The sequence below is a fragment of the Filicampus tigris genome, chromosome 17, assembly GCF_054856515.1.
Source record: "Filicampus tigris isolate MCC_2025a chromosome 17, RoL_Ftig_1.0, whole genome shotgun sequence".
In the NCBI taxonomy this organism is placed as follows: Eukaryota; Metazoa; Chordata; class Actinopteri; order Syngnathiformes; family Syngnathidae; genus Filicampus; species Filicampus tigris.
Genome location: NC_141233.1, coordinates 1,535,001 through 1,556,499, shown reverse-complemented (window position 1 = coordinate 1,556,499; position 21,499 = coordinate 1,535,001). Strand labels below are relative to the sequence as shown.

The 21,499-nt window shown below is 40.7% G+C and overlaps 1 protein-coding gene across 12 annotated transcripts in view; it reads right to left on the bottom strand.

Moving 5' to 3' along the window:
- The window catches only part of ntm (neurotrimin), a 256,256-nt gene that overhangs the window by 132,912 nt on the left and 101,845 nt on the right, over window positions 1-21,499 (bottom strand). For 11 of the 12 annotated variants that reach the window (XR_015090285.1, XR_015090286.1, XM_086056947.1 and 8 more), the window contains one exon: window positions 98-223. The exons of the other annotated variant lie outside the window; for it this stretch is intronic. Coding sequence is in view for 9 of the 11 variants with exons in the window: in XM_086056947.1 (XP_085913073.1) it covers window positions 98-223 (126 nt within the window). In the remaining 2 variants the exon portion in view is untranslated. The remainder of the gene's footprint in view (window positions 1-97; window positions 224-21,499) is intronic. 12 annotated transcript variants of the gene reach the window in all.

Below are 21,499 nucleotides of genomic sequence, written 5' to 3'. Positions count from 1 at the left end.
GTTGCTCAAAAGGAACAAAGTTGAATGAAATGCACATCAGAAGATAGGGTGGGGTGGGGGAGTAACAGTATTAAACCATGAAATCTGTGCAGTTTACCTGAAGATGAGATGAGTTTCCAGCTAATAGAAGGCTCTGGTTTACCGTTGGCTTGGCACAGCACGGTGACATTGGAACCTTCATTAACCACAATATCTCTTGATAGATTGATGATTTTTGGTGGTACTGTGAGAAAAAAAATACAGAAATTTAATAGAGCATTTTTGTTTACTCTGGTAAATATACGATTTAAGGTGTGTACTGTGATGGTGTATTTTAAACTGCATGCATGTGAATGTTAATGATAGCACACTGGCAGATTAAGCAAACACACTTCGACATCTGCAAAAAAAAAACCCCAAAAAAATCCTCTCACTTTGTATGGAAGTACTGTACTTGGGTTATTTTAGAACGTCGGTACTAAGTTTCGATTCCTAGTTAGCTGTGCGGAAGAAGCACAAGAAGACTGATTAAAAAAAAAAAAGAAGTGTGCACGGCATGGCGCACAACCCCTCCTCCCGGTGTTCAGTAGCATGCTGTCAGTAACAGCTGCATTATTGTATTGTCTTGAAGTTCTTAAAAAAAATAATAAAGCTCTTGTGATTAATAATACAAAATAATAAACAAAATAATAATACAAAAAATTGTATTAAAAATAAATATACTGGTTGAAAACAGCCCTTTGAGTAATTCATGGTGTGTGTCATCTTTCACACAGCTTATCCTGTACAGGATCGCGGGGAGGTACTGGAGCCTATCCCAGCTGACTATGGGTGAAAGGTAGACTACACCCTGAACTGGTCGCCAGCCAGCCACAGGCCACACACACAGACACGGTCTCTGCGTGGGAACTGATTCCACGCTGCCCGCACACAACTCAGGCGAATGTACCTTTACACCAACAGTGACTGGTAATTCATGGTAAAGTTCACAAACAGTAAAAATTTCATGAAATTAAAGAACAGAGAAGTTCATGTGATTTGTCCAAAAATAATCTATTTTTGTTGTTGTTAAGAATTGGAATCGAGAATCGTTTGGAACTGGAATCGAATCAAAGAATCGGAACAGGAATCGTCCAAATTCAAACGATGCCGAACAGTAGTCTCAACAGATGAAATTGGCCAAAAATGATGATTCAGCCTCAACCAAAAAACAATTTTGAAAATCTCAATGAGTTTACAGTTCATCTCCCAAAATTTGGTAGTTTTGTTGTTGCTGCTACTTGTGTTTTTTTGTGATGAGGTCAAATTACCACAATGGGAAATTTGATTTAATAATTTAGTGTCAATTAAATGGCTTATTTGGCATTTGTTGTGACCTGCGACAAGAATTTTTTTTGATATTTTATCATGGATATCACATCTCTAATCCATTTGGCCACATAAAGAAAATAAAAACGTTTAGAAAAAAGTGCTTGCAGCTTGCGTAGTGTGTAGACGCCAGCTGCTCTGCTCTAGCTTTTTACTTGAATTCTTTCTGTTGATAACGGCCTCTGGTCCTTTTTTCTGGACTCCCCCTGAATTATTTTATTTCAGTCGAACCGTATTACTTTTTTCTTTTTTATATATAGTCGGCTGGGGACATGTTTAAAACATTTTCCGTGAACACAGCCTGCTAATTAGAAAAAGACAGCGATTAGCAGTAAGGCAACAAGCAAAGTTGCCTCCCGTGTCCACTGATGAATACCACAAACTTCTACAGAAGATGGCAGCGCTGCAGATGAAAATGCACCGCCTCAAAGTGTTTGTGAAGGTAAATAGGAAATCAGGGAATGGGACCATACTAACGATCTCAAAGAGGTGGTCACTAGCATGGTAACAGACAGCTGGTTCCATCCATCAGCCCTCAATGAAATTTACTTGGAGCAAAGCCAAAAGTGGTCGTATCAACACCAACAAAGCAGCCTTGGACTTTGGCACTGGCAAGAAGAAGGAAACCATCATACAGAAATCAAACAAGTTTGCTTTACTCTCACAAGACCAGCAAGCTTCAGTGGAATCTCAACACTGGTAGAAGGTCTGAAAATAAACTTTGGCAGCAAATTAGATTAGCTACTGGGCCACAAACACTGATAATAGGAGACAAAGGTATAACTGGCGTAAAGCACAATTGCAGCAGGAAGAACACAAAGTTGCTGTGTTTCGCTAACGACATGACACCTGGTATTTCTGGAAAATTCAAGAAAATTGCTGCTGAGCATCCCACTGTCAAATTTGTTCTCATTCACAAAAAGCATTTGATATGTTGAAACAACAGTCAGAGATAATTAAGCAAGAATTTGTTAACTTTCTACAAAAAATCCAAAAATTATATTTAATAACATATTAGATCCACAAGTTCTGCATTCTTTAAAGACAGTGTGAACGTGACACTCTTACTATTCTTAGACACTGTAAGATACTGTACGAATAATAATGTATATTATGATTCATGTGTTAGATTTTTCATAATTGGGCTTGTTAGCTTTATTAGCTTTGTAGGTTTAGCTTTATATTATATAAAAAGGAACTGTAATAGTACTCTTCCCTGCGCTCTCCTTGCAAGAAAAAAGACAATATTGTGTCGAGTGTCTTCTCTCCTCATTGTGTGCGTTGTTTACTAATGTCTCACTTGGTGTGAACCTGACAGATACCGTATCACAGAAATATCACCCAAACCTATACCACCGCCTAAAAAATGGTCACTACCCCCGGGAGTGAGGCCAATGATGCCGCACCGTGCATGAGCCCTATTACTAATACATGACCACGTTGCAAGGAGTACATGGAAACATTTAATAATGTATTTGATGCATCAAAATCAGAACTGACGCATGTCAACTCAAGTTGCAGTGGCAGGGAATTCAATTTTTTCAGGGGTAACTACATTGGCACAAACGTTTTGTTGCCAGACAACATTTAGACCAGCTGATATTTTTGAAAATATCATATAAGCCTTTGGAAAAATTGTTGACTGTTACATACAGTTGGTCTTTTTACAGAACAATGACAGTCAGTCAATCAAAGTTTATTTGTACAGCGCTTTTCATACATGCAACTCAAAGTGCTTCACATTGTTGAAAATCAATCCCCCACCTCTGCTCTCACAGCCTCACCACTACCTCCCACAAGGGGCCAACAGTGGGTGCAGAGCATCTTGTGGGGAAAAAACACATCTCATGAAGCCCTCTGTACCAGGCCCAAAATGCAGGCCACAGCCGCAGGCTGTCAGCACTGGGCCTCCACTACAGTGGTGTCGTAGGTGCCAGCACATACAGCAACCGGAGACCCAAGAGGCGGGACCACGACCATCGCCCACCACAGATCCCGGAACAGTGGGCTCCCTCCGAGGAAACACTGGAAAATAAATGCCTATTCCTAGAATATAGAATAAAAGACCTACAACTCTCTCGACTAATATTTCTTAATAAACGCATAAAATAAATGACAGAATAAAATATAAGAGACATATAAAAAAACAGTAAAAGTGACAAAAAGTACTCAAATAAAGAAGTAAATAAATATCAGGGCGGCACGGTGGGCAACTGGTTAGCACGTCCGCCTCACAGTTCAGAGGTCGTGGGTTCGATCCTGGCTCCGGCCTCCCTGTGTGGAGTTTGCATGTTCTCCCCGTGCCTGCGTGGGTTTCCTCCGGGTACTCCGGTTTCCTCCCACATTCCAAAAACATGCATGGTAAGTTGATTGGACTCTCTAAATTGCCCCTAGGTGTGATTGTGAGTGCGGATGTTTGTCTCTGTGTGCCCTGCGATTGGCTGGCAACCAGTTCAGGGTGTCCCCCGCCTACTGCCCAAAGACAGCTGGGATAGGCTCCAGCACCACGCCCCGCGACCCTTGTGAGGATAAGCGGTACAAATAATGGATGGATGGATGGATAAATATCAGTTAACAGCTTAAAGGGAAGTCATATGTTCTATGCAAACCCACTATTTGAAACAAGGCAATCTGCTAAATATTGCATTTGTGGAAGAGTTAATCCACCCATTTGTAGCCGTCTGGGGGCTTCCATTTTGTCACTTCTGTCGACTGTCGATTGGTCATTACCTGAGCCCTAAGCAACTGTGATGTCATTTTCAGTCAACAAAAGTGGCAAAATGGCCGCCCCCCGAGATGGACGAAAACGTGTGGATTTTACTATAAAGCAACACTGTGTCATATGTCAGTTTTTGTTGATTATGGCGGCGCCATTTGGACGAAAGCGGTAGTGTTTTGACAAAAGTCAACCACATTTCCAATGCGCGCCAGTGCGTAGTGTCGTGAAATCCTAAGCTCTCGCTGGACTGCATGTTGGACTGAATTACATTTCTATTTCCAGTGGCTGTGTGGAAGATGAATAGCGATGAGGTAATGAATCTAATTTTGTTCAAACAATACTTTTGATTTTTTGTTTGTTTTCGGGTTTCTGCCATGACACCAGTAATAGCGCGCAGACCTTCTAATCGACTTCCGTCGTTATAGCGAAAGGAAGAAGTGAGTATGCTGTACAGCAATTCAGGATATTTATATATATTTTTTTGTGTGCCCGAGTTGTTTCCATCCTCGTCAAAGTTGCTTAGTGCCAGTAAAAACGATACAGAGCCCCAGGGCATGACAAAAGCCCCATTCAACTACTTGTAAGTCAATGTTTCATCAAGAGTCGTGAAAATGTTTTATTAAGGTCAAATTCTTGCCCAGTGCTGCTTTAACTCATATTCCACAAACACAGTATCAATCAGAATGCAGTGTTTAGATGTGTTGGGCTGCATAGAACATATTATTGTAAAGTACATTTTTGTATTGACTTCCCACTTTAAATTAGTATAGATTTACAGTGGTACTTCTTCTTACGAGCGTGTCTTCATATGAAATGTTCAAGTTACGAAACGCCTCAACAGGAAAATATTGCCTCTACTTACGAAAGAAATTTCAGAATACGAAAGGTAAAAGTATGGGGTGATACTCGCAGTATGGGCTACTACTCGCAGCTCCGGAGTTTCGTGAACGCAACACACTCATAGCTGCTCTGCCATTGGCTAGCCTCGCATCTTCCTGGCATCCCATTGGCCAAGAGGGACCTCTTCCGTATGTCTCTATGTGTGTGGATATATAGATAGATAGATGCAGCGTCCTCGTCATTCGCCCCTCGACCCATGAGGTCTTCCGATAGTTTTACGTGAATTAGAAACGAGGAAAAGAAAAAAAGGAGAACATCGTTTTTTGTCCATACAAAGCAAGAGATAATAGAAAAGTATGAAAGGGGGATGCTTTTGTTTGATCTCGCTAAAGAATATGACCGTAATATATCGACAGTTGCCACGTTATTAAATCAGTTGTTTACAAAACGCCAGGCAAAAAACACTTCTGAGAGAGAACATGTACCAAAGAGGGCAAATAGCGATGAGGACAGCAATTAAAAGGTAAACGACCATCATTTTTATTCCTTACTCTATTCTTTGTTTCTTTACATTTTGCACAACTCTAATTTATCGTGCAATAATCTAATTGTAACATGTATTTGTTACATGTTTTCATGCATTTTTATGCTTTATAAAACATTTATGTCTGAATATTGGGGGTTGGAACGGATTATGGCATTTTCATTGAAAATGCATCTCTACTCACAAAATTTTCTACTTAAGAAATTTCTTCCAGAACCAATTAATTTCGTAAGTAGAGGTACCACCGTATTTCCAGAACAGCCGTTGCTACTGTATTGAAATATCGTATCAAAATATCGGATCGAAATTGCCTTTATCATATGAATTGTATCGTTCAGAAAAAGTTATATATATATATATATATATATATATATATATATATATATATATATATATATATATATATATATATATATATATATATATATCGCTTTGTGTCGAATCATTATACCTTATATCAGGGATGCCCACACTTTTTCAGCCTGAGAGCTACTTATGACATGGCCGAGTCAAAATGATCTACCACCGACTAAAAATGCGAAACACATTATTTCTAAATATATTGAGAATTATTTTTACATGTACCGTATATGTTGGTGTACATTGCATGACTGCATCAACCTATATAGCACAATACAACAAAAAAAATGTTTTGTAATCACCTTACTCTGATGACTTGCACTGAATGGAAACACCCAGGGACGCATAGTCTGGACAGTAGCTGCTGATAGCCAGCCTCAAGCAGACTTGCAGCAACAACAATCCGCCCATTCGCTCTATTCGGCGCATATAAAACAAGTAAACTTTTTTGCACACTATGCTAATGCTATCAATATTGCTGTCTTGGTAAAGTTCAAGAACTGTTAAAAAAAAAAAAGATGCCGAGTGAACAGGACGCTGTGTGGCTGTGTGTGACGTAGTATGCCCGATGCTGACTGGCTGCCATGAGGCGAAATGGCAAAAAAGTTGACTTGTTTATACGCGCCTAGTGGAGCGAAGGGTGGATTTCCAGTGCTTCGCTCCGCGTCCCACTGCTTCAAATGCATCATTCGCACTACCTCGCACGCAATGGTTGCACATTGACTCCAATTGAAACTCACCGCCAGTGACAAATTTTGAAAAACTGCTGGACTAAGCATGGCATTAAGTGGATTTTAGTCCGACCCACTAATCAGGCCTCATGCGTTTGACTTGGTCGCGAGGCGGCCAAATTTAATCTCAGCCTATTCAGTGAAAGGCTTCTTTTAGGCTTCTTTCTACTCCCGTGTCGGCGCGAGCGACAACTGCCGCATTGATTCACGTGACCGACGCATTGTGCTGTTGGCGACAGGCCTGCAGCACATGCCACGCACCCATCAGGAATTGTTGCTGCTCTGATCGGTCCATTATGTCACATGTTGCGATGACATTGTTTCCCACACGGAGAGGAGAGAGAGGATGCAGCACGCAGCTCGTTGCTGCTGCAAAAGCAAACTAGTTTAGCAATAAAGTTAAATGCATAGTTAAGTCATCTCGGTCCCTTTATGGTTGTAGCAGGTACGATATCCATTGTTGTCGCTGTCTTTTTGAAGAGACGCCCACCGACTTGGAACTTAACTGTTTCAAAACAATTTGTGTCCGTGAGTATATTAAGCTGCGCGCAGCACTCAAGTATGACGCTGCCACATCAAGGTGGAGTTCATGCACTTCTTCTGGCGTCTTCTACTTCCGGAAATACGCCATAGCAAACCTGCTGTGTATAGTGGTTTGCTGGTATGCTTTTATTTTGAAGACCGTGAACGAAGGGAAGTGTGGAAAATAAATAGCTTGTTGAATGCGACTTCTGGCCGTCTTTTGGACCCATATAATTATACAATACGACAAAACCAACCCCGGGGCTCACAATGGAAGTAAGCACACGCAGTTGGGTAAGTAGTCAAGTACTAGTGGTGCATTTTGAAGCATGTCCACAGCAGGTTCGAATAGTAAATTAGCCAGCTAATGATCCTTAAAAAGCTTCTGCCGTTAGCATCTCTCCCGCGGCGGCGTCAATCACGGACACTTTTTTGGGGGGGCCGGAGGGCGGAACGGGGCAGGGGGTGATCATTTTTATGAATAAGGGCGGGGTGTTGTGGCCGGAAGGGTACCCAGGTCAAGGGTGGAGGGTCGCGGCCGGACCGGCAAAAAAGGGTCAAGTGCCCAGCTCTGGTGAAATTTAACAATTCCATTCTCATCGATGAAATGCACGTCGTGCTTCTCCTAGACTTATTGGTATAACCATATGCCATGCATGGTGGCATTTACGCCTCCGAGAAAGTAAATAATGTGAAAACACCAGAGAAATCTATGTATTCAAGTTAGGAGGGCTTAGCGAGTGAACATAAGATCGCCGCTGGTGGATTCACTTCTGACAGCAAGTATGCAGTACATGCATACTTCACTTCTGACAGCAAGTATGCAGTAAAGTGAATCCACCAGCGATATATATAAATATATATCACGTGTAGTCCCAAATTTTCCACTTCTGCTCCATGCCCACTCCCCTTTACAGAACTTGCGAAGTCCACTCTTTGTCTCAATTGTTTTGCAAATTGTGCATGCTCGGCACTGCACTTTTATAATGGGCAGTCATTTTACAAAGGGCATAATCGGATAAGAAGTATTTCTTATGAAAATCCTACGTGAATGGGAATTTGATTGTAGGATACACACCAACAATGACATTTTACTCTGAAAATCTCACAATTGTGTGCCATGGTGACTTCTGGGTGAAATCTGACTTTGTGTGCTGTGCTTTTCCACACAAGGAACAACTGTGTCTGAGGGGTGGGGAGCGGCTAGTAGGTGATAAACTCAAAATCAAAAATACCATGGCGATTGCTCCTCCACTTTCACAAGCTGAAGCGGACAAGAGCATGAATGCACACACGAACCCCGACTGGTTATATTTCTGACATTTAGCGATGCTAAACTCTCAGGAGAGAGACGGCGGCTTGCAGCAGCAGCAGGAAAATTGGAGCTTTACGCCCCCCTCTTCCCTCCCCGGCTAAAGGTAGGATAATGGGACGGCTAATAGCAACGACTAGCTTCAGGTCGCTAAAACAAAAGGTGTTAGCACAACAACATTAGCTCCTTACTCTGCGTTCAGCCTGCGTCGATCTTCAACTCGTGGGGTTGCCTCCCAAGCAGTCGCATGCGTTGTCAGAGCCGCCAGAGTGTGAGTTAACTAGAACGCCCAGTGTTTTTACAACAACTATTGAACGACAAATCTGGGTGATATTTGACAAACAACTCTGCTGGCTACAAGTAGATGACTTTAATTTGTAAATTGGCCATTCCCTGCCAAAATAGCAGGTGATATAGCGGGTGACATCATCAAATGTAAAGCATAAGTAGTCAAATGACCGCCTTCTGGGCGTTCCAGTGGAAAGCCATTATCGCACAAGCGTCAATGTTCAGCGAACAAAAAGTTCCAGCGAGGCTGACTCCACAACTGAGTGTGGCCGTATTGGAACGTACCTTTTCGGCTGTTTACGTTCCAAATTGGACGGTGTGTTGTAGGTCGAAAATAATAAAAACAATATGTTTAATTCATCACGGGGGAACATCCCAAAGTGTTACGGTAACGAGGGAAATACAAATTACATCTAGCAGGGTTTAAAGCAGAGGTGGTATAAGCAAGAATGGCTGCACTTTTAACTCAGTCACTGCCAGACATTTTCAGATCCTCTTTTACCCTAACCCTTTGAAAAAATATTTGAAAAAATATATATCAATAAGTTCCTGGTATTGAATGGATGGACTGAAAAGACAAGTAAATGTGTCAATGGCAGTAAATGAGTTAATAGGGGAAAGGTTTTGAAAGGGAGTCTTAGTGACAGGAGTGTGTGTGACTGGTTATGCTCTAAATTGACTAAGTTAAGTTGACTTTTCATAATGTGTTGCATGAAGCAACATTTTTTAGTGTTTCATTGGCATGAATAAAGGTCAATAAAGGAGTTTATGTTCCCCATAAGCAATCAATGACCCTTAATTGGATCATCATCATCTGCAGATTCTCTGTGAGATTGATGTGTGATCTGTGAAGGACTTTTTTCCAGAAGCAGAACTCATATCTCCTGATAAGACAATTTTGGGTATTTATTATATCTATAGATAGATTTGTTTAAACATCCCTAACCCTAACCCACTTAAATTACTAAAATTATTTTTAGTTTTTATTTTATTTCTCTTGCTTATCCCTACACCGCTTTATCTCTCTCTCTCTCTCTCTCTCTCTCTCTCGTTCTCTCTCTCTCGCTCTCTCTCTCCCGGCTTTGCGTGTACGAGCAAGTTTGGACATTATAATTTGAGACTTTGGTGGAAATAAGATTATGAGGGAGATAAATAGTGGATTATTGAAGGATTCAAAACCTTTTATGTGAAGCAGAATGGTATTTACTTTAATTTAAGATTCTCCTATTTTTCTATAAATCATTGAATGGCCTCGCCCCGGCGTACCTCTCTGAGCTCCTCCACTCCTACGCACCTTCCCACAGCCTCAGGTCTGCGGACCAGGCGCTGCTCGAGGTGCCGAGGAACAAGCGGAGACTCAGTGGGGATTAAACCTTTTCAGATGCTGCTCCTTCCCTTTGGAATGACCTCCCATTGGATGTCAGGCAAGCCCCCTCTCTGCCCACTTTTAAAACCCAGTTGAAGTCATACCTTTATTCTCTGGCTTTTGATCCGACCTGAGACTGACAGATTTTCAGATGTTTTCCGGGGTCTATTGTATATAGTGTTTTATGTTAATTTATTGATTCCATTTTGTTATATTATGGCTATTTTGTGGTTTGTACATAAAGTTTTTTTGTTACAGCTCTAGCTGTTATGAAATGTGCTATATAAATACAATTGTATTGTATTGTATTGTATAGTATTGGTAGATGAGTAGCTTTGATATTTGACACTTATTGGTAATTAAGGGTAATCGCAGGAGCTTGGTTGTACTAGCAGAAGGCTCTTTGATGTACTGATTTGTGGCGTAGGGAACAAATGTGAGTTTTTTTAGCATGACATCCTATTGTATTAAGTAAATCATTGCGGACAACAAGAGAGAGTCTGTTGTTCAAGTATATTGTATTGTACTGTTTTGGAATGTCTTAACCTGATATTTGAAGTTTAAGTACAAATATGATGGAGATTTATTCAACATTGGCAAGTAGTTTGTTTTTCAGTTGTAGATGTAAGGTCTTATCTTTGATTTTGAAAAGGCAAGCGTCTCTGCCATTGTCCTCCATTCTTTATAAATAATTCAATATGCCATCCCTGGTTTATGTTCAGTTAATATTGTGTTTAATGCTTGTTGACCTGCTTATTTAGTTTGCTTGAATGAGATTGAAAACACTGGTTGGCAAATTTGCTGTGATTTGAGTTCTTGGGTAACCAAGTGTTATACAGTATGTTGTACCTTCTATATTTCACTGCACAATTGTAACGGCAGTCCAACTTTGATTTTAAAAAGGGGATTAAAGCGCAACCTGTTTCTCTCTGCACCGCCACACACCCACGACAACACAACACAGAACTCATCAGTGCACAGAGGCCTTCCGCAATGCACTGTAAACAAACATTTATATTACTCAGAAGTATTGTGTTAAACTTACACACTTGTTGGTAACTTCTTCTAAACACTGATTTTAAACACTTTGTTAATATTTTGTGATAAAGAAATTAATTTACTTAGTTGTCTTGAGTTTACATGTTTTAAACAAATTAAGTATTTAGAAATTCTGGATTTTTTTGTAGTGAAATGCTCTCTATTCTATTCGAACATCACAATTCTTGTTGTTTTCCTGATACTACAAAACATTGAATACATCCTTGCTGCTATAATAGTTAAAAAAAAATAAAAACAAAAAGAAATTTTATACATTTTATATAAACCAGTGCAGTTTACTGTAAAGAAAATCATAAAATACTAGTTTTATTACATGGAAACACTGGCCTTCTCAGCTTTTTTCTAACCTTTTCGGCCGTTTAAACATTTCTCATTGTCTCTTTAAAGATTTCCTCCACCAACCTCTGCCACCAATTTCCTTTATTATTCGAGCATGCACACTTCACTCCGCCAGTATTTAGGATTATTTTTGAGTAGGGTGAATATCCGCTAACTTCTGTTACAACTCGTTCATCATGCGCATATCACTCCCGCTCTTTCCACCTCATGAAGGGACAGGCTGAGGCTCGTGTGCAGCGGGAAAATGTTAAAATGTTGATTGCTAGCTTGATTGTATGGTTTCACCTCCCTCTATTATATTTTATTTTTGATTATGTGGACAAAACATCTCGACTGTTCATCTGTGTGTGCAGGAGCAGATAATGTTTTGCAGTCTCACATGTTTCTTATAGATTTTTACTGCATGGCAATCAAATAAGACCTACTATACATTAGGTACAACTTCAAAAATCTTATTTAATACTAAAAGGAATAAAGTTCAAGTATTGCACACTCAGACTATAAAGAGAGTTTAGTATCGAACTGTCATTAATTCAAAGTCAGCTTGCAGACTCAAAACGAATAGATAAGCACTGCGGCGGAGTGATCGTCTCCCAACCCAGAGGTTGTTGGTTCAATCCCCAGCCATTGTGACCATAGCGAAGTACCCTTGAGCAAGATACTGAACCCCCAGTGGCTCCTGATGCTGCGTCATCAGTAGATAGATGAGGTACACTGTGTGAAGCACTTCTGAGTACCAAAGGTAGATAAACGCTATACAAGTGACAGCCACTTATACCACTTATACCCATTTAGCACTATAATTAGAGATTCAAAATAATTAAGTTGTACTGTACCTCCAATATTAACAGCTTGCTTAAGCATAAAGAGTTCAAGTTAAGTTTACTCATTTGTAAGACAACGAGTTCCCACATATATTTTTTAAGTAAACTGAACTTCTTGTTTCTTACAGCGCATGTTACAAAAAAAGGAATAAACTGAGGCTTATTATGGTCTATCCTACACTGTTCCGTAAAACACCTAGAATTTTTTGGGGGGTAAAAGAAATGAATACACACTCACATTATCTCTAGCTGTTCTACATTTTACCTATAGCACTATAAGCATGAATTATTTTAAATTTTATATTTTTCTTAAACCCCAATGAAGAACTACAACCGCTTCAACACATCATCATGTCCATTCCATAATTTCACATCTAGAACTGAAACACATTTGCATTTTATATTGGCCCTCACCTTTCATACTTCAAACATACAAACAAACAAACAAACAAACAAACAAAAGTTTTAAATGATGTCGCGGGCCGGATCTGGCCCCCGGGCCATTTCCCCACACTTCAGCACAATATGTCAGAGGTAGACTGCGTATCACCATACACCATATATTTTGTTTTATTTTAATTTCATGATAACTTATTGCTTCAAACCACTTTTTAAAACACAATGAATTCCTTTTCTAGTTTGTATTAGTTGCCTCATGTTATCCCTTGAGCAAAATAAGTTTGTATCCTCAATACATATTACAAATTTTAATATATTTGAGCCAGTGCAAATATCATTCAAGTAATTAATAACAATTTAGGTCCCGTTGCCAAACCCTATGAAATACCACATGTTAATTTTCACAGGTGTGAGTTAGTGTTATTATTATTTTTTTCCTAACACGTATTGTATGGACTAAAGCAGGTTTTATTACTTAAATGTGTCTTTGTTTACATTGCCTTTTTCTATAAATATAAAAATCTAATGAAGAGTGTTTTTTTCTGTTTTATATGTGTTTTGAATGGTTGATGTGTGAAGTTTTGAAATGTGTATGGGCTTTGTGTGCTTTGGCGATTGAATTTTGTCCTTTGAGTGACACTGTAGCTGTTGCAAGGGGGGAGAACTATAAAGATAGCCACAAAAGGTGTGAGTAATTAGGAAGCTGCTTTGTGTGAGCCTGAGCCACAAAGTTTGATCTCCAGGCTCTAGCTTGACCTATGCTTCTTTTGCACACAAAAAGGGACCTCGATGCCTGTGTTAAACAACAGAAGGGAAGATCATTTAACATTAAGCATCCTTGGTGAGCGCAGTGAGGTATGTTGTTGGTTTCCTATGATTGGTTTGAAATATTGTATTTGTACTTGTGATTTTGTATTAGTGTATATGGAATATTTTGAGTACCGGGAAATGAGTGTTTGTTTGATGTTTTAATATTGATGCACAAATTATGATTGTCCTGTGAGGACTGTAGGGTGACTTGCTTGTTTTGTTTATCCTGGCACACAGTTTTCACAGTGGTATGGCGAACCTGATGACGATGATTCTGCTGCAACTAGTGAACATATTGAAACCTATGATTTAAATAACTACTTAACCATTTTTAAGTGGAACACTGATTATGCCATATTGCTGACAATCCTGCGGAGGTAATGAGTGACGAATATTATACAATGTGTTACGTAAATCAATAAATACACCGACAGCATAGGGTTTTATTAATTGATATAGCTATATTTTCTACAAATTCCATAACTGGAATTCCATTCCATTATCAGGAAAAATATCTGTCAAAAAGGATTTGTTGAAAAATACAGCTAAAGGGTTCAATTACACAATTAATTACTTTTATGAGCGATATATCAACATTACTTTAACTTTATTAATTTACTATGAGTTTGGTTCGGGTGTTTTGTATTGTTGGCTGATGGGTTTTGGACTTTGTCTAAGTGGATTTATAATGATGGTATATATCTGATGTATTTATATATGTGAAGTATTTGTTGTATGTAGTGGTTCATTTTTGTTAATATCTTTAGTAAATTTTACCACACATAAAGAAAAGAGATATAAATTAAGAAAAATGGAGAAGGGGTGGAATTTAATGAGTCTTAGACTTCTTCCCACTCCCTTTTGAGCATGGAAGCCTTTTTTTAAGGGTGCTTTGGCTAATTTTAGCTTGTTGTTACTACTATTATTTTGATCTTTATTTCTATTTGTTTTTAGCAGTAACTGTTGTTTTTATATTTTTTTATACTTATCGCCCTTCTCTTTTGCTCGATGTCAGGGCATCTAGTACCTATTGATTGACAGAAATCTTTATACAAACAAGGGCTTGACGTAATGTGTTATAGGTTATGTTACATACATGTTTATGTTGTGTTATGTTACGGTACGGATGCGTTGCATTGCGTTACGTTACGGTTAAGGTTTTGTTTTGTCTCATGACTATCTTGCTAAGGTGCCAGACTTTCTCAGACAAGGACAATGAATGAATGTCCCCTGAGAGCTCATGGCTCATATTAATTGATAGACAGAAACAAGGGGCATTTTGGCGGGAGATATAGTCGAATTTATAAAAGGTAAATGTACCTTCAGTAAGTTTTCATTTTCAAAGTAATGTTTTCATTTTGTTGGGTTAACAAACATGCCTTGTTTTTGGTTTTGTTCACGATGTAAGTGTGAGTTATTTTGTTAGTCTTCAATTATCTGTAATGACTTTGTTTAGGAGCAGAGAAAGACAATATTACAACCAATCACTACAGAATGTTGAAGGCATATACTGTAAAAAAAGAAAAAATATCTCTTTTGTTGGGGGAATTGGGGTTCAGTGTTTAGAATACATTTTAAGAATAGCTGTGTTTTTGTTTTTGGGATTTAAAATGTGAATGTTTTGGGATGGGGCCCAAGTAGTGGGTTCGATCCCGGCTCCGGCCTCCCTGTGTGGAGTTTGCATGTTCTCCCCGTGCCTGCGTGGGTTTCCTCCGGGTACTCCGGTTTCCTCCCACATTCCAAAAACATGCATGGTAAGTTGATTGGACGCTCTAAATTGCCCCTAGGTGTGATTGTGAGTGCGGATGTTTGTCTCTGTGTGCCCTGCAATTGGCTGGCAACCAATTCAGGGTGTCCCCCGCCTACTGCCCGAGGACAGCTGGGATAGGCTCCAGCACGCCCGCGACCCTTGTGAGGATAAGTGGTATCGATAATGGATGAATGGATGTTTTGGGATGATGAGTATCTGTTTGGGGAGATAAAACTGTTTGTTGTTGGATTGTTTTCAATTAATACATTCTTTTTTTCCATGTTTAAAGAAAAAAATATCCTTAAGACAGGAAATACTTGCAATTGGTGAGGAAAATTGATTATTTTTTTTATCTTTATTTAATAAGGGATATTGTATTAAATGTAACTAGGCTGGACAATAGAATTTTTTTTAAATGAATACTACCCTCACATCTGACTTGACAAGTTTTAAGGGACAAGACATAGTTTCATAATATACCAGACTGCAAATATTGTTATCTACAAGCTGTTTGACATCACAGTTCCAGGATTCTCAACCACGTCCAGAAGGAAGAAGAGGGGCTACATCACAGGGATTGGATGGGCAAATTAACAATGATAAAATTTGGCACACGCTGGCTGAATTGAGGAAATGCTAGCACAAATTCTAGTGTACAAATGGCGGACGCGCCAGGAGGGAGGTTCCTGAGTGGAATTGGAAAGCACCTTTTTCGGGAGTGAATTAAATCTCACCAAGTGAATAAAGGTGTGAATGTGTATGAGATTTGAGAGAATGTTTAAGGGACGGGCCCCCAGTAAAGAAAACCTGATTTGGGGACCGACAATCCTTCTTCAGCACTGGGGAGGCAATGGTTCGTGGGACTGATCAACCAATGATCCCATTGCATCCCCAGGTACTGATTTTCAATATTGCTATGAGAAAAGAAAGGGAAAAAAAAAACATCTTTAACCCACCAAATGTATCCATCAAGTAAATGAATAATTGGATTGTAAATGGACAAACGACAAGACAGGTGTTGATGAACCTGAAAATTGACTATGAATTATTGCCTCCCAATTGGAGTGGAATATGGGGGTGAGAGTCATTATTAACACTTAAAATTTGATTCAGATCCCAAATGATAGTTAGCTGGAGGATGTAGAATGCCTTCTTTAAGGGTTAGACATTGTCCACAACCGACTGAATAAAAGCAGTGTTTTATTTTGATTTCACGTCACATGATGGTCAACATTTTTTAAAATATGAAAGCGTTATTGAGGAAATGGTGTTGACATAGTTGCTAAGATAATTTTAACAAAAGTGGTGGAATTTCAATTATAATACAAATATATTGAGAAAATTGTAATTTTCTTGTGAAAGTTTTTTTTTTTGAAAGGTGGACTATTTGATATGACATTGGCAAAGATAGACGCGAAAAAATCTTTTGGGGTAATTAAATAATTCTCTGACCAATTAAATGAAATTTGATTAGTTCATGAGATGTTAGCATACTTTGCAGACATCGATGGATGAACAAAAACATTAAGGAAATAATAACTAAAATATTTTTTGTGAATAGAATATAAACATTGACACAGGAATTAAAAATATGGCAAGGCAAAGCAGTATAAACTTATCTAATCCTACCCCTTATGTGATGTGTTTCCTAGAACATTCAGTACAGTGTTCATGACTAAGTACATAAAAATAAGCAAACTATGATTACTACAATCAAACAATACTCTCTAAATTGCCCCTAGGTGTGATTGTGAATGCGGATGTTTGTCTCTGTGTGCCCTGCGACTGGCTGGCGACCAGTTCGGGGTGTAGTCTGCCTTCGCCCATTGTTGGCTGGGATAGGCTCCAGCAACTCCCCGCGACCCTATATAGGATAAGCGGTTTGGAAGATGACATGACATGACAGTTATAAAATTCAATAGTAAGAAAAAAGAAAACCATTTGTGTCTTGTGTAACACACACACCAACAAGCCTTCACATAACTGCACGCATACTAGGGCTGCACGATATTGGAAAAAAATGACATTGCGATTTTTGGGGGTTCGCGATATGTATTGCGATATTAAAAATAGAAGAATTTTCACCAGATGACTTGAATAGATTTGTTTTTGGAATAATTTGGCTAACTCCCCATGACATCATTGTATTCATATATCCATCCATCCATTATCGATACCGCTTATCCTCACAAGGGTCACGGGGCGTGCTGGAGCCTATCCCAGCTGTCCTCGGGCAGTAGGCAGGGGACACCCTGAATTGGTTGCCAACCAATCGCAGGGCACACAGAGACAAACATCCGCATTCACAATGACACCTAGGGGCAATTTAGAGAGTCCAATCAACTTACCATGCATGTTTTAGGAATGTGGGAGGAAACCGGAGCTGTATTCATATAATATTGTTTAATCCAGACTAAAGGGGTTCATCTGTGAATGATGATTGCTGTATATAAAAGGGATCACGGAAGCCATGTCTCTGTAACATAATAGATTATTTCACATTATATTTCACACTTCAATGTAAACAGCAGCAAAATATTAAACATATTTTTTTAAAAAAATAAAAGAGCAGGTGCACTAGTCCCTTGAGTCATTAAAAAAAATAGAGGAAAATAAAAAATCTAAGCAGCAACAGAGTTATAAACCTATTTAAACTAAACTATAAACTATTAAAAAATAAAAAGGTGTACTAGCGCCTGAGTTGTTTACAAAAATATAACATTAAGAGAAAAAAACCTTTGTGAAACTGCAGCAAAGTTGTAAACAAATCAGAACAAAAATATTAAAAATTAAAGGGCCGGTGCATCAGTCCCCTGAGTTCACAAAAATATAACAATAACTAAAGCGGTCTGTAAAACATATTGCATCCGTGATTTGTCGGTGCTGTTTGGACTTCTTATTATGCTGGCAAAGGCGTCTGTAATTGTTTTGTGAGTAGATGAAGTTTTGTTGTTCTGAATTAGAGCTGTTCGATTTTGCCTAACAAGAAAATGCAGATTATTTTCTCTCAAACCCGATTTTACGATTATGATTTCTTTGTAAAATAAAAAAAATATGAAAAATGAAGTATTTTGAATGTCTTTTATTTAAACTTAATTTTTCTTTGAACTAAAAATGCCAGTCAATTTAACTTAATACACAAACAACAATCCATTGGGATTAACAGCGTTTTACTTACACAATACATTTCAGATCTGTTCTTAATTAAACCAATAATGAAAGAAGTGCATATCCCATCTGAAATGAAATCATCAACATGAGAGAAGGTAGACAGTCAAGTCTGTAAACCAAACAGTCTGTCAGCAAGTCATTTTGCCAACCAGCTAGTGACTAGACTTTCACCTTTCTCCCTGGTCTTACTTAAACGTAAATCAATGATTAGTGCAAAACTGTCACTCAATAATAAGATAAGATAAGATAAGAATGCCTTTATTTGATCCCACAGTGGGGAAATTTTCATTGTTACAGTAGCAAAGATATAGGTCACACAGGGGCGGCGGCATAATGTGGCCATTAATGTATAACATTGACGGCAAACATTTAGGATCAAACCTATGTAGATATACGCTGTAACATCTGTATATACACATGTATATACACACCAACCTACATCTACACAAAAAATATGAGGAACACTCATTTCGGCCTGTACATAGTACAGAGGAAAAAACACTCTAAGTAAGTGACAGTGCTGCAGTGCTGTAGTGAAATGTAAGGAACAGCATTGGATAAAAATAAAACTAGACTAACAGTAGTGGGGAATGTTGAGTATTGCACGGTATTACAGTAGTGGGGAATATTGGGTATTGCACGATATGAGCTCAGGTGCAGGACTGCACAATTGCACTAATGTCCGCCAGTTTGTAGAGACTACACAATGTTCTTGTTAAAGACTCTGACAGCAGCAGGCAAGAAGGAACGGCGGAATCTCTCCTTTGCAAAGCGAGGGTGTAACAGTCTGTCACTGAAGGTGCTGTGGAGTGCTGTTAGGGTGCCCTGGAAGGGGTGGTCCGGGTTGCCCAGCATTGATGACAGCTTGGCCAACATCCTCTTGTCCCCCACCGAGTCCACAGAGTCCAGGGAGCAGCCCAGGACAGAGCCGGCCCTCCTGACCAGTTTGTCCAGCCGCTTCTTGTCACGGGCCGAGACGCCGCCTGCCCAGGTGACCACTCCCTGGAAGATGACCGATGCAACCACCGAGTCATAAAAGTTCCTGAGGAGTGTCCCCTGAACCCCAAAAGACCTCAGTCTCCTGAGTAGGAAGAGTCTGCTCTGACTCTTCCTATATAGGGCGTCTGTGTTGTCGCACCAGTCCAGTTTATTGTTCAGATGAACACCCAGGTACTTGTAAGTTGAGACTCTCTCAACATCTGTTCCCTGGATATTCACTGGTGCAGGTGAAGAGTGCTGGCGCCTACCGAAATCCACCACCATTTCTTTGGATTTCCCCGCATTGATCAGGAGGCGGTTCTGCTGGCACCAGTCCACAAAACCCTGAGTAAGTTCTCTGTACTCCCGATCATCTCCGCCTGTGATGAGGCCAACAATCGCAGAGTCGTCAGAGAACTTCTGCAGGTGACAGGTAGGGGTGTTGTAGTTGAAGTCCGAGGTGTAGAGGGTGAACAGGAAGGGAGCCAAGACAGTTCCCTGTGGGGCCCCAGTGCTGCAGAGGAGCACGTCAGACACACAGTCCTGTGTCCTCACATACTGTGGCCGGTTTGTGAGGGAGTCCTGGATCCATGTGGTGAGGTGGTGCGCCACCCCCGCCCGCTCCAGCTTGTCTCCCAGTAGCTGGATGGTGTTGAAAGCACTGAAGAAATCAAAGAACATGATCCTCACAGTGCTCCCCGCCTTCTCCAGGTGGGAGAGTGAAGTGTGGAGGAGGTAGATGATGGCATCATCCACACTGATGCCAGGCTGATATGCGAACTGGAGTGGGTCTATTGAGGAGCTCACCAGGGGGAACAGGTGGACAAGGACCAGTCTCTCCAGGGTCTTCATCAGGTGAGACGTCAGCGCCACTGGTCTGAAGCTGTTGAGCTCCTTCGGGTGGGGGGTCTTTGGCACCGGGACCAGGCAGGATGTTTTCCATAGCTGGGGGACCCTGCCCAGCTTCAGGCTCAGGTTGAACATGTGCTGGACAATTCCACACAGCTGGTCTGCGCAGGATTTGAGGAGCTGGGGGCTGATGCCATCTGGACCCGCTGCCTTCCTCGCCTTCATCTTCTTCAGCTGGTTCCTCACCTGAGATGTTGTGAAGGCCAAGGCTGGACAGGAAGGAGTGGTGGCTATCTGGTGTAGCTGGGAGCTGGAGACTGTGGAGAAAAGAGGGGAGGGGGTGACACGCCCAGCAGGAGGAGTAGGTGGAGACTGCAGCAGGAGAGACTGAGTGGAGGCAGGCATCTGATCGAACCTATTGAAAAAGAGATTCAGCTCATTTGCCCACTGCAGGTCCCCCCCAGTCCGGGTCTTGGGTTGTCCGTGGCCTGAGATGGTCTTCAGACCCCTCCAGACTCCCCTGGCGTTATTCTGCAGCAGCTGCTCCTCCATCCTCTTCCTGTAGGACCTTTTCCCCTCTCTGATCCTCCTCCTCAGCTGGCGCTGCACAGTCCTCCGCTCCTCTATGTTGCCTGACGCAAAAGCCCTCCTCTTTTCCCTCAGGAGAGCTTTTATGTCTGGTGTGATCCAGGGTTTGTTGTTGGAGAAACACCTTACTGTCCTGGTGGGTATGGTGTTCTCCATGCAGAAATGTATATAGTCTGTAACAGTGTCCGTTAGACTACTAATGTCTTCCCCGTGAGCATCGCTGAATACTTCCCACACAGTTGTGCTGAAGCAGTCCTTTAAGGCCTCCTCGGCCTCTCCAGACCATCTCTGAACCAGAGGGTTGTACACAGACTGGAGAGCCACCAGGTTGTGATCAGCTTTGCCCAGCGGGGGGAGGGGCAGTGATGTGTTTGCCTTCTTGGTGTTGGCATAGAAAAGGTCCAGTGTTTTATTGTCTCTGGTGTGGCAGGTGACATACTGTGTGAATGAGGGCAGAGAGGAGGAAGGGGAGGCATGATTGAAGTCACCAGAGATGAGTACCAGGGCATTTGGGTGCTGTGTTTGTAGCCTGCTCACTGCTGCAGTCAAGACATCACAGGCTGTGTCGCTGCTGGCAGCTGGTGGGACGTAGACGGTCACCGCGATCACATGACTAAACTCTCACGGGCTGTAGAATGGCCTCATGCCAACAGCTAGCAGCTCAATATCTCTGCTGCAAAGCTGCTCCTTAATCGTGATGTGC